The sequence below is a fragment of the Manduca sexta genome, chromosome 2 (genome assembly GCF_014839805.1).
Source record: "Manduca sexta isolate Smith_Timp_Sample1 chromosome 2, JHU_Msex_v1.0, whole genome shotgun sequence".
Lineage (NCBI taxonomy): Eukaryota > Metazoa > Arthropoda > Insecta > Lepidoptera > Sphingidae > Manduca > Manduca sexta.
The window spans coordinates 6,195,650-6,210,139 of NC_051116.1; the positions used below are offsets into that span (position 1 = coordinate 6,195,650).

The window sequence follows — 14,490 nt, forward strand, 5'->3', positions numbered from 1 at the left end:
TTTTATAATACATAGATAGATAATTTCTTGGATTTATTTTTCGTCGTCATTTGAGTATATATTTGTCCCAGTTTGAGTAAGAATCAAATTGGTCACGTTAAGGATAAATGATATATGTCAAATTAGGTATATTAATTAACAACGTGTATTGTAAACATGCTAATATTAGTATTATATTAGCAATAGCTATAAATATATGATGATTGATTCGAATATCATTTATTCGCAATGGAAGTGTTACCCGCAATTGTTTTGTTTATTGCTGCATTAATTGTTAATGGTGAGTCACGTTTTTTTTAATCTTTGTTTAAGGAGCTTGGTCGTTATTTCACGTTTATTGTCTTGAAAATAAATAATGATTTCATATGTTTACACGAATGTGATATAAAAAAGTTTTTTGGATTTTATCGAGGTTTTTTATGTTTTTCCGACGTTTCGAAGACTGCCTTCCTATTAAGCCTGTCTATTAAGTCACGGGAAGATATTTTTTAACCGACTTCAAAAAAAAGGAGGAGGTTATCAATTCGACGTGATTTTTCTTTTTTTTTTTTTTTTGTATGTTTCTTACCTCAGAACTCGCTCATTTATGAACCGATTTGGAAAATTCTTTTTTTATTCGAAAGAATTTCTCTCCAGATTGGTCCCATAAATTTTTTTTTAAGATCGCTTCGGTAGTTTTGTTTTAAAATTAAAAAAACTAGAATAATTATGTCGTCCAAGAAAACGAAATCGCGAATTTAGCTTTCCTGTGACTTATTTAGTTATGTTTTTTGCATTGAGTTTGGTTGACTGTACTTCTCACATACTTATACATATAGCATAACATCTTTTCCCCGTGTCAGGGGTAGGCAGAGGCGTAACATTTCATCGCGATAGTCGTACTGTGTGTGAAACATATCAGTTGTGTTTTTGGGTTGGGTTTAATTGACTCTACTTCTTACATACATACATATATGTATATAGCATCACACCTTTTCCCCTTTTTAGGGGTAGGCAGAGATGTAACACCTCAGCGCAATAGTTATAGTATGATCGAAATATATCAGTTGTGTTTTTGCGTTAGGTTTGCTTGAATCTACTTCTTACATACATATATATAGCATCACACCTTTTCCCCTTTTCAGGGGTAGGCAGAGGTGTAACATTTGAGCGCGATAGTCGTACTGCGAGCGAAACACATTAGTTGTGTTTTTGCGTTGGGTTTAGTTGACTCTACTTCTTACATACATACATATATATAGCATCACACCTTTTCCCCTTTTCAGGGGTAGGCAGAGGTGTAACACCACAGCGCGATAGTTGTACTGTGAGTTAAATAATATCAGTTGTGTTTTTGCGTTAGGTTTGCTTGAATCTACTTCTTACATACATACATATATATAGCATCACACCTTTTCCCCTTTTCAGTGGTACTCAGAGGTGTAACTCCTCAGCGCGATAGTCGTATCGTGAGCGAAACACAACTATGCCATTGAGACGGTCTATTTTTTACTAACACAAAAAAGCAAAAAATCAAAGTAATTTTAACAAAAAATTAAACCGCCTTCAAAAACCACTCAAAACCAAAAAATAATTTCACATAACAAGTATATATTGGATACCAATTTTGGAGTCGGTGCCTAATTAAAATTGCTAGTTAAGCTAGATAAATACATTAACGAATATACGAAAACAATGTGCTGCCAGCGTACAAAGTCAGCAAGTCAGATCGTTACCGGAGATAAACACGTCGCCGCAGCACAGCAAGTGGAAGCTATTAAGGAAATATTTAAAATTTGTGAACTGTACACTACCCAAATTCTTCCCCTGTTACATATAGCTGGTCAAATGTAGGTGTATTACACTCCCTGCCTCGAGAAAAGAGGAAATAAAAAGATGAAACACCATACATGTGCTTGGTATTACACCTTTCACTGTGTGTGTTGTAGTACACGCAAACCTACTCCTTTTAATTGATTAGAAAGAAATTTAGCTCATAGATGGACTATGCAACAAATATAGCTAACTAGCAATTTTAATTAGGCACCGACTCCAAAATTGGTATCCAATATATACTTGTTATATGAAATTATTTTTTGGTTTTGAGTGGTTTTTGAAGGCGGTTTAATTTTTTGTTAAATTTATTTTTATTCTTATATTTGCTTGATGAATCAAAACATATTCCAATAGTATTGTAAATGTAATAAATATGTACTCGGTATCTTCTTAGACATCTCCGGTGCCTTCGACAATGCTTGGTGGCCTATGATACTTCTTAAGTTAAAAATACGAGGCTGCTATAGGAATATATATTCCCTAATTTACTCATACTTCTCGTACGGAACATCCAAACTGAAACTCGGCCACCATGCCGTGTCGAAGTCGCTGAGTATGGGATGTCCACAAGGCTCAGTTGTAGGTCCTTATTTATGGAATTTGAGCTTCGATGATTTTCTTTCAATTCCCTTACCTGTAGGATGCACTTTAACCGGATATGCGGATGACGGCCTCTTACTAATAGAATCTAATAGTAGATCGGGGCTTGAAAGTTTGGCGGATACGTGTTTACAATTAATATCTGAATGGGGTGAAAGAAATCGCCTTACATTCGCACCTCACAAAACGTTCCAACTGCTTTTAAAAGGTATATTAAAATCACCGCCGCGAATAAAATTTAATAATATTGTTGTAAAAAGGAAAGAATCGGTTTGTTATTTAGGTTTGATTTTAGAACGAAATTTTTCCTTTCTAGAGCATATAAAAACGTCGGGGAAAAATCAAAACGTAACTTTTACGCCTTGACAAGGATATCGACCTCAACGTGGGGACTGTCTTTCACTACGCTCAAAAATCATCTATGGAGCGACTTATTTAGCTTGCATTACATACGGATCACCTGTATGGGCCGATAGGGCAACTATCGGTGCTGTGCGCAGGAAACTGCTCCAGAGTCAACGATTGGCGTTGATATTCTTGTGCAAGGCGTATAGAACTGTTAGTACAGAAGCTTTGCCTGTCCTCGCGGGTGTACTCCCTGTCGATTTGAGGTACAGCGTCGCGCCGCTATGTATTACTCAACCAGAGAGGATATGGATAAAAAGTTTCTTACGTCTCGCGAGCTCTTAAGAATCGATAGACTATTTAAAACGCACACTGATGTACACAACGAGTTATTAAATGAATGGCAATGTAGGTGGGACTCGTCTTCGAAAGGGCGTCATTTATATAAATACTTTCCGTACGTTCGCGATCGCCTAATTAAAACTTGGCTAGAAATAGATTACTGTGTATCGCAATTTCTTACCGGCCATGGTAATTTTAAGGGTAAACTGTTCTCATTTAGGCTGGTTGATTCTCCTGCGTGCCCATGCTCTACACCTGGTTACGAGGTTGAACAATCTGCTCATCACGTACTTTGGGAGTGTGGTCTCTGGCATGAAGAGCGCAACATCATGTTAAACAGTATGCAAATAACATCTGGGGTTGTATACTACATGGACCTTGTTGAGACTAGACGGAATTTCCGTGCTTTCCGGCGTTTTTGCCATGCCTATTGTAATCAAATCTAACAGCTCATGTGATAGGACCCTTTCATTTAATTTTATCCGTGGTGCTTTATAACTAGCTTATCTAGTTGTAAACGTCCCTATCCTTGAGGTTAAATCGCCTCCTTACATCATGATTTTGTCACCCGCATTGCTCTGGAGGGAAGTGGACAATTAATATTTCCAACTCCTCCCTATTTTTTCTGTTTGATTAATTTCGTTGCGGGATAATGACATATTAGTTTTCCCTGAGACTCGCCGAGCTTCGCTGCTCGGTGTCACAAAATGCGTGCCACTGCTGATCCTGGCTTGCAGGAGTTGTAGTGGTGGGTGTGAGGGCGGGAAAGTCTCTATAAATGTAATAAATCAATACTTAAAGTTTTTTTCGGATTCCAGTACGGTCTATAAAGATTTTGAGGGTTTGTGAAATCAGAATTTTTGAAATCTACAGACCTTCACTAGCCAAAGGTGGAGTAACGCCTAATCCATCTCAGTAGTAGAGATCTTACAGCAGTGCGATAATATAGCAATTGATAATCTACTAAGTAGCCTGATGGTAAATGATAAAACAAATATAAAACCAGAACTACCAGTGCACGTCCAGTTTTAAACAAATGAGTGGGAACGAGAAAGGAGACGGAGCTAAGGCAAGAGAAACAAATGCGTAACGCAACAAAAATTTGACATTCCATATCGGATTTCGATCGCCGGCCGATCGTTCAGAATGTACGCAATGAACAAACCAGTATACACCAGTGGCGAAACGGCCATACAAATTTAATCTTACCGTCTTCCCTTTAAGGTTTACTTTGTCTTTTCTGATAAATTGGCTGCGATATACTAAGGCATTTGTTTTTTGCCTCGAGTTAACTTTTGTAAAATTTCTTCCTTCTCCACTGGTATACACTATAATAATAATAATATCAGCCCTGTATTATATACTTGCCCACTGCTGAGCACGGGCCTCCTATGCTACTGAGAGGGATTAGGCCTTAGTCCACCACGCTGGGGTATCACTACATAGTATAAAACAAAGTCGCTTTGTCTGTCCCTTTGTATGCTTAAATCTTTAAAACAACGCAACGGATTTTGATGCGGTTTTTTTTAATAGATAGAGTGATTCAAGAGGAAGGTTTATATGTATAATGACATACATTAAATAGTGGAAAAATACTGTTATTTTGTTATGTTATACCCGTGCGAAGCCAGAGCGGGCCGCTATGTTTTTATATACAACGTTCACAGTTTTTCTGTAGTGTATTTAGAATCAGCATTGCACCCGTGCGAAGCCGGGGCGGGTCGCTAGTACACTATAATGTGTTTTTTTTTTAGGAAGCAATGAATTTCGCCCCGACTACGAATACCATGCATCAGCTGGCGGCTGGTTCAAGTTCCACAAGGTGCCCGCGAAGTGGCACGATGCGCGACTCATGTGCAGTTTGGAAGGTAACTTATCACTTAGAGATGAGAGGTCGACGTGACATATTCTGTATTCATAGGAATAGAGACGCATCGTTGCTGTCGTAACTAAATTTCGTATGTTTGATTTTTAAAAAAATGCTCATGTGTGTACAATTTGTTTTTTTTTGGATATTTTTTTGTGTTTCCTGAAACATAGTATTTTAAACATACATTTTTAAATGACAGCGACGATATACTAAATGGCTCGCCCCGACGAGATGGTAGTCCAGCTGATGTTTATACAAGCATTTATGAGGTGGTAGGCCTCTCATATACGAGAACCCTAGGTAGCTGCCATCTGAAGGGCGGATGAAAAGGTTTCCTTCACTACCCATAACACCGGCAAAGTATTATGGGCAGTGAAGGAAACATCGTAATTTCGTATTCAATAAAGAGGCTCTACCCTCTGCCGGCCACATATACATACATATACATACACTCTACAGCGACTCGTGTCTCTCATTCCACAATAAACACAAGAAAAAAAAACAAAAAACATGCCATCTCAATGTCGATTTCTGCAGCCAATCAATACTGTGCAAGCCCTCTTATGTTATCCTTCCTTTCTTCTTCTGTGATGGATATAGTAGCCAGTGTAATTACTGAATATTATGGGACTTATCACCTCATGTTTATCCTCTTAAGGTCACAGGCGCAGTACAATTCCAGTTGCCAGTGCTGTAATTCAAAGTTTATGGTGGTTGAGAAGTCGTTTCTCAATCAGGCGAGTGAATTGTTCGTTACCTTATTAATTGCTAAAAAAAACTTATTTCAGGGGCAGTTTTAGCATCACCTATAAATGTGGATGTCAGTGATGTGATGCAAATCATTGTTCATAAAAACGAGCCTACCACTGGCGTGTACACTGGGGTCAACAATTTAGTAGTACCCGTAATTTATAACAGCATAGAAGGTAAGATCAATAGAATATAGTACAAGTAAAAAATAAAAGAATATTGATCAGATAACGTTGAATTTTGTGACGGGTCTCTGATGAGCATATGTCGTCTTAAACTACATCGAGAATCGGTCATTCAGGATTGATTCCATCATCTACCTGACAAATAACTGGAATGATATCTATCTTTGTTGATGTGTTACTGAAAAAACCCAAATCACACGACATTACGCATTTATCCCCGTAGGGGAATGCAGAGGCGCAACCAGAGCACCCACTTCGCCAAGTGTGTTCTGTCCGTTGGTGTAATGGGGGCGAGCTTATCGCTATATAGAGCACAAATTCCACACTCCAGGCTGATACTAAGCAGAAAAACCCAAATATCACTATGCCCGACCCAGGATTCGAACCCAGGACTTCAGAGCGCGTATACAGTACAACTACGCCACCAAGGCAGTCGTTTAAACAACCCAAGCTATAAAATATCCCGCTTCCTTTCAAACATTGATTCACCTTTATCACAAGCCGAAAAACAGCCATGATTTTGGTATTACCTTCATGGTAGATGCAATCACTTACACCTATCTGAGATTATGCACGATTTCTGGTTTTAAACTATAAGAGTTTCCAGGAGTACCCTTGTCAGCGATGCCAATTCGAACGCGCGATATGTTCTCCGAGGAGTACAGCTCAGGACCGCAGTGCGCGCGTCTTCTGCCTCAAACGGGACTCGTTGCTGGGAGCTGTAGTGACGATCTCCCCTACATGTGCTACAAGAACCAAACTGCTAAACTGGGCAGCAACGAGTGTGGGACCACAGACACAGGTAACCATTGACGTATATTCTATAGACACGAAGGTCGATATAAACTATTTGTTCAAAATCTGAACTGAAATGGCAACCAAAACGTCACTGTTATAATCTATTTATTCACTTGAAAAAATAATTTCACTTATTTCACTAATATTTTTATTCACATCCAAGTTTGCACTTAGACAAGAGTTTTTTTATTATGAGCGCCACTCTGTAAACAGCCACAAGCATCAATATTGACACCATACTAAAATCAGTTTGAATAGATAACAGTTCTATTCAATTGAATACAATGTTGTTCGGAACGCCAAATCTAGTTTAGTACATCTATATCGATGCAAGTAACCAATTAGTGATGAACACTACACGGTAGATGATGGGAGGGCGCTGAACATCGATCATCAAAAGAAGGAGCCTAATAACTTGTCGGAGAGGCTTGAGATCACTAGATATGCCCATATGACCGGCATAATATGTTACTACTGCACGTGCAAATGAAAGATAAACAGTTGAATTAAATACAATTTCTGTAGACGTAAAGTCACGGCTTCGCTGTTGCATTTCGTAGTCATTAAGATACTGGCCAATTCTATTTCTTCCGCCAAGCAGCAGTGTGTAGTCACTGTTGTGTTCCGGTTTGAAGGACATTGTAGCCAGCGTAACTGGACATAATAAGTCTTAACATCTCATGCCTCAAGATGACGAGTACAGTAGAATACCAAACAATACTTTGTAATTCAAGGTGTTGGGTGATGTTTTTACTGTTTATGGGCGGTCGTGTCGCTTACCATCAGGCGAACGGCAAGCTCGTTATGTCATTCAAAGCAATAAATTCTTCACTACTTATATTCCTCTCTTGAAGTTCGGCAGCGCAAGATTGCGTAAATGGGTATATGGACCCACTCACACAATCATGGCTCTACGGGGACTCACCGATTCTTTTCTGCGAAGAATGTTTTATTTAAAATCGACTGCAATGCAAGCGGCGATAGCCTATTTGGGTGTGGAACGGACTGCCAGGACAATGTCCACAGGTTCAAATCTCAAGGGCACACACCTCTGACTTTTCTAAAATCATGTGTGTATTCTTTGTGAATTTATCGTTCGCTTTAACGGTGAAGGAAAACATCGTGAGAAAACCTACACATCTAAAAGTTCTCTATAGGAATTTCGAAAGTGTGTGAAGTCTACCAATCCGCACTAGGCCAGCGTGGTGAACTAAGGTCTAATTCCTCTCAGTAGTAGAGGAGGCCCGTGCTTAGCAGTGGGCAAGTATATAATACAGGGCTGATATTATTATATTATATTATTATGTTTGAACCATCACTTGCAGATTATAAGCTAGATAAGAGAACAGGCCACTGCTACAAGTTCCACAAGTACTCCCTGCCATGGACCCTGGCGTACATGACGTGTGATGCTGAAGGTGGGCAGCTGGCCGTCATAAACAGCGCCGCGGAGGCTAACGTCGTCAAGGAACTCTTCGCTAAATATCCACCTCCGACTATCAAGAGAGGTCATACAGGAGTCGTGCATCTTGGTTTTCAAGTGTGGAATTCGTCCAATGTCTGGAGGACTATCAATGGTAAAGTTCTTACATCAAACTATAATATCAAAGAGTTCTAAGATTATAGAGCTGACATTGGGAAGCTAGTCATATAAACATTTGCGCTTGTCATGGTTACCCAATCTACCCTGAATTAGCAAAATATCAATGTAAAATACTTCATATTTTTTCTCATCATAACTTGCACATTTTTAATATGTGTATTAGCGAATTTTCGGTAAATATGTTACTTTTTTATTAATGTCGATGGACGCTGTGGTTTGTCACACGGACATTTCAAATAAGACAGCGACTTATTACCAATTGGTAATCAATTTGGGGCAAAAATGTGGCCTTGAAGTCCGGTCTGTAACAAACTATACTGTTTAATGTCTTTGGTCATATCCAACTTTTCTTTTAAGCTCTATCTATCTGGCCAGATGCAGTACAATCATCTCTTCCGTTTATGTACCTAGTCTTGCCATAAATATTGTAATAAAGAAAAAAGAAAATTGTTAACTGCAAATAACATTTATTACTTTTACAGTGTGTCAGTTTAATACATAAATATAAAACAATTAAAAATATAAAAAGCTTATTCGAAGTGGTCTCCATTGGCTGCAATACAGTCCTTTAAACGATGAGGCCAGTTATCAATAGAAGCACGCACTCTTTCCATGGGAAAATTCTTCACTGCCAATCGTATAGATTGTTTTAGGGACTCCAAATTATCATGGCGTTTAGAGCAAGCTGTACTCTCTAAAACTGACCACAAATCATAATCCAGCGGATTAAGATCGGGACTAGACGACGGCCAGTCTTCAGCTCTGATGAAGTCCGAAACGTTCGATTCCAACCAAGACTGCGTGGACCGAGCTTTATGACCCGGCGCCGAGTCTTGCTGGAAGGACCATACTTGGTTATTGAACATGGTGATGTTAAGGGGCTTAACTACCTTCTCAAGAATGGTATCTTGATACACTTGTGCCGATGTTTTGATACCTTTTTCACAAAAATATGGCTCAGTCACTCCTTCATAGCTAACACCCCACCAAACCATCACTGAAGTCGGATAATGTCCACGTTGCACTCTGTCGACTAATTGGGAAGCTTCCTTAGAGCTTTGAGCATAAATACGGTCATTTTGTTTGTTAAAATGTTGCTCAATTGTAAAAATTTTCTCATCCGTAAACAAAATTTTTCTGTGACCTCCCTTTGCGTACCGCTTCAGTAGTTGTTTCGATTTTACCACCCTATTCTTCTTTAAATTATCAGTTAAGAAATGGCCAGTGCGTCTCTTATAGGCTGCAAGTCCTAAGTCATCTTTTAAAATACGCGACATGGTTCTAGGTGCTATCTTCATTTCCCGAGATAAAATCTTTTGCTTTCGGACAGGATTTCTTCGAATTCTTTCCCTTACTGCTTTGACCACCTTTTTCGTACGAACACTACGTGGACGGCCAGATCTTTTCTGTCACAAACAGAGGAGGTCTCATTGTACCTATTAATAGCCCGGTACACAAACATTTTACTAATACCAAGTGTATGGAGAGTTTTAAAAATTGCATTTGGCTCCATACCTACTTTGTGTAATGCTATCACAGCGATTCGGTTCTCTTTATCACCCCACACCATTTTAATATCGCAAAATATTTTACAATGTATTGGCGCCAAAATGAGAAAACACAATGAACAATCGTATAAAAATGACAGATTCGAAATTCAAATGTAATATTTTTTTATAATTAAGTGTAACAGTATTTATGGCCAGACTAAGTATATTTGAGTGTGCAATTTAAGCTAAAATGAATACACACCTTTTTAATTTTAGCAATTGTGTCAAACGTAATAACAAAATGATATTTACACCGCATAAAACGGCATTATTCCATAAAAGTGTATTTCACTTTATTCCTGACATATATAACAAATTGCCAAAACCAATAAGAGATTTAAAAGACATTAGTGACTATAAAAATAAATTATTTAAATTTCTGCATGACAAATTATTACTGTTTGAACTATTATCTTATGATGTTAATGTATAGAATGTATTCTGTCTTCTCTAGAATGTTAAATTGTTGTATGCTATTATAGCGGGTCATAGCTGTTCTGTAACCTTAATCCTACCTGTGTACCACAATAAATATAATTTGAATTTATTATTATAGGGCAATCGCTGGAACAAGCTGGCTTCGCGAATTGGACCAACGGGGCGCCAAACAGCTACGCAGAATATTACGGTAGCATGACCCGCACAGGACAACTGGACGACACGTTGGGCAAACACGCCCCTTTTGTATGCGAGAAGCACCCCAACAACATAGTACCTGTTCCGAACAATGTTTAAATAATGATTTCTTATGTTTATGCGGATTTTAGACAACGGAATAAAACAAGTATTCGCATTTTTATTTGTTCTCGACGTTTAGAAGACTGTGACCATAAAGACTGCAGTGTTATGATCCCTCCTTCCATCCCGAGCTTGCTTTTTTGGTTTCTTTGCCTTTCTGACCTTGACAGCCGTATAATTTTTTAAAAATATAATGTACATCCGTAAAAACCTCAGTACTTTTATTAAAAACAGTCACTCGCATAGTCTAAATACCAGAAATAAAAATAAATTAGTTGTCCCTAATCGTAGGCTCTGTAAAACCAATAAATTATTCATAGTTAACAGCATTAAGTTTTATAATAAACTTCCCTTCGAAATTACTAATTTTACCGAACAATATTTCAAGTATTATGTCAAGCGTGAATTAATGTGTAAAGGGTACTTTACTGTATCTGATTACCTTAAGGTTATAGCTTAAGGTCCATTTTTCATACATTTTGTTTCACCTTTAATCTGGGTAACTAAACAAGTATTAAATTTTAAAGGCCGAAATATCCATGCATATTAATTATTTTTACGTTTTTCTTTCAACTGCGAGAACTAATCACTAACTAGACGTGAATTTAAATTCTTTACTTGTCAATACTTGTTTAGTTACCCAGATTAAAGGTGAAACAAAATGTATGAAAAATGGACCTTAAGCTTAATGATAAGACGGTTTGGAAAGTGTGTCCTGCACACAATGACCTACCATGTTAGCACACATTAGTAATTAATTAATTGCCTAAAATGTCTCGTATGTTACATGTCTCTCATACTTTTTATTTATAATAATGACATTTCAATAATTCTAATTTGACATAATCGTATTCCTATATCTTTATGTAACGTAATTTTTAAAAGACAACCAAGCGATCATGTTGTGTTTGCCTGTTTAATATAACTATTATATATTTCTTTCTTTTATCTTGACTGAAAATTATGATTGTAAATGTAGAAATGCACGCTGTACGCCGTTATTTAAGTATGAATTTATGTTGTCTTTTATTTCCTGTTTGTAATTTTATTTTGTGCCGCGCCATGTTTAATCGATTGGATTTCATCTTATCCCATGTTAACGGCGATGTGCGTGCATTAGCTTATATAACTTTTATGACTATGTACAAGAAAGACTTGGAAAAAAATTTACAAAAGATGTACTGAACAGTTGATGACATAAAAGAAAGCCTAGGTGTTTCTTTCTGCCTTTCTTCTTCGGGTAATCACTTAGGTAGCTAGTGAAAGGCTGGTAGATAGGCTAGGTTAGGGCTCATGTCAAGCGGCGACAGCCTAGTTGGGTGTGGAACGGACTGCCGAGACGAATGTCCGCAGGTTCAAATCCCAAGGGCACACACCTCTGACTTTTCTTAAAAAATCATGTGTGTATTCTTTGTGAATTTATCGTTCGCTTTAACGGTGAAGGAAAACATCGTGAGGAAACCTGCACATCTGAGAAGTTCTCTATAGGAATTTCGAAGGTGTGTGAAGTCTACCAATCCGCACTAGGCCAGCGTGGTGGACTAAGGCCTAATCCCTATCAGTAGTAGAGGAGGCCCGTGCTCAGCAGTGGGCATGTATATAATACAGGGCTGTTATTATTTATTTATTTTATTATTAGGGCTCATGTCCTCGCCGGTGAGGATCGCGACGCGTTACCCTTCTATTTCCCCCTACCTGACAGCCCGAGTAGGTTATATAAGTAATTTTAATAGTTGTTTAGAAATAATAATAATTATTCTTAGGCTTTGTTTTGACGTATCATAAGTGCAAATTTGTTCGCCTGCGTGATAAATAAAGTATTTTATTTATTTTATTTTGTGTTTTATTCATTAATTTTATTCCCAATATAAATTGTCTGTAGTATATTGGAGTTAGACTAATGCAAAAAAATACAATTACAGAAAATATGTTAATATGCGCAATAAAAACGTGCAAATCACGTATGGACGAAATGTCAAGTATTTTATACTAGTGTTTTGTTATTTTACCGTAGATAGAGTAACCATCGCATGAGCGCAAAATTTTATGTAACTATCTTTCCAACATCCAACATTCTTAGAACTCTGGTTATAACAATTCAATCCTTGAGTAATAAATAAAAATAATAAATAAATTCACGTCGAATTGATACTTAATAATAATAATAATAGCCCGCAGGGGCGGCTTTGTGGCGAGCCGACGGTGAGTGGCGACACCGCGTTCCCTGATTCCGTGGGGGCTAAATGAGACCCCTTGACACTTGGCTTGCCTTAACTGGTCGGCTAGGGGTGGAAGTTGCAAGAGCTAAGAACCTCAGCTCCAGGGTGGAAGTGCTCAATCTGCGTAATAGCGAGGAAACCCGCTCCGGGACGTGACAGCGACCCGCGATGGTGAAATCGGTGCACACCTCTCGACACCCTTAAGCCACCCACACCGGTGTTGCGTCCTTGGCTTACGCCACTTATGGGATGCCCATCTAGTGGGGGGCAAGTCATCGTCTGCCTTGAATACATAAGATTGAGACATTTTACTTGGCAGGCGTCCCGTTGTCTCAATCAATAGCCCAGCAACCAGTCCAGCTAGATCCCATCCATAAACCCAGTATAATTTCCATCTATTCTGCAATAGTCCCTGCACCTTGCAAGCGCTGTCTTTGGCTGTATTTCCTCCATAAATACAGACAGAGAGAGTACTTGCAAGGTGTATAAACCCCAACTAGAGTAATGTATCTTAAAGGGGCCTCTACGTGTTGGATCCATGTCCCCACGCAAGCCTTCCAAAAGGACCGGCCTTTATGCCGTGATTTCCCGCAGGAAAGATACAACATAATAATAATATTATAATCCCTGTATTATATACTGCTGAGCACGGGCCTCCTCTACTACTGAGAGGGATTAGGCCTTAGTCCACCACGCTGGCCTAGTGCGGATTGGTAGACATCACACACCTTCGAAATTCCTATAGAGAACTTCTCAGATGTGTAGATTTCCTCACGATGTTTTCCTTCACCGTTAAAGCGAACGATAAATTCACGAAGAATACACACATGATTTTTTAGAAAAGTCAGAGGTGTGTACCCTTGGGATTTGAACCTGCGGACATTCGTCTTGGCAGTCAGTTCCACACCCAATTAGGCTATCGCCGCTTCAAGCTGATTTGATAACCTCCTCCTGTTTTTGAATTCGGTTAAAAAATACAGATATCCCAAAGAATACAATTTCACATATTTATGTACACAAAATCACGTGAATTTCTAACCAGTCCTGAAGGTGTATTTTTTTCTCTAAAACCGTTATATAAAGTGCATTCGATATTTGACATCGACAGCCTCCAGGATTTATGCGCCGGGTGTGAAGTTCTTTGTATTTTGTTTATACAAATCGAAACAAAGGAATGTGTCCAGTGTTTACGAGCTTCCAGCTTTTCTGCACACTTGTTCCGCTCAGAAGTCGAAAAAACGTGTGGGGATAAATAATCCACTGAGTTCTCCACGGGTAATTTTTTTTCGTACAAGGCAGTGGCTCCTCTGTACCTGATGGTAAGTGGAGTGGGGTGCCAATAGAATGTCGACTGACACACACACACACGCACATCACGCATTTTATCCCCGAAGGGGTATGCAGAGGCGCAACCATGGCACCCACTTTCGCCAAGTGTGTTCCGTCCCATGATGTGATAGGGGGCGAGCCTATCGCCATATCGGGCACAAATTCCAGACTCCGGGCTGATACTGAGCAGAAAAACCCAAATATCACTTTGCCCGACCTGGGATTCGAACCCAGGACCTCAGAGCGCTGCCGTACCGCGCATGCAGTACAACTACGCCACCGAGGCAGTCGTGCAGCAGCACGTCGGGCATATTTTATCATCCCTCGTCATGTCGACTGACGAGGG

General features: G+C 38.9%; 1 protein-coding gene across 1 annotated transcript; it reads left to right on the top strand.

Annotated features, from left to right (window-relative positions):
* The first annotated feature begins 183 nt into the window (after window positions 1–183).
* Window positions 184–10,665, top strand: LOC115456366 (lymphocyte antigen 75). Its single transcript, XM_030185389.1, has 6 exons — window positions 184–280; window positions 4,857–4,970; window positions 5,761–5,898; window positions 6,515–6,709; window positions 8,031–8,282; window positions 10,415–10,665. Exons 1-6 carry the CDS (start codon window positions 229–231, stop codon window positions 10,591–10,593), a joined length of 930 nt encoding a protein of 309 aa, XP_030041249.1. The 5' UTR covers window positions 184–228; the 3' UTR covers window positions 10,594–10,665.
* The last annotated feature ends 3,825 nt before the right edge of the window (window positions 10,666–14,490 follow it).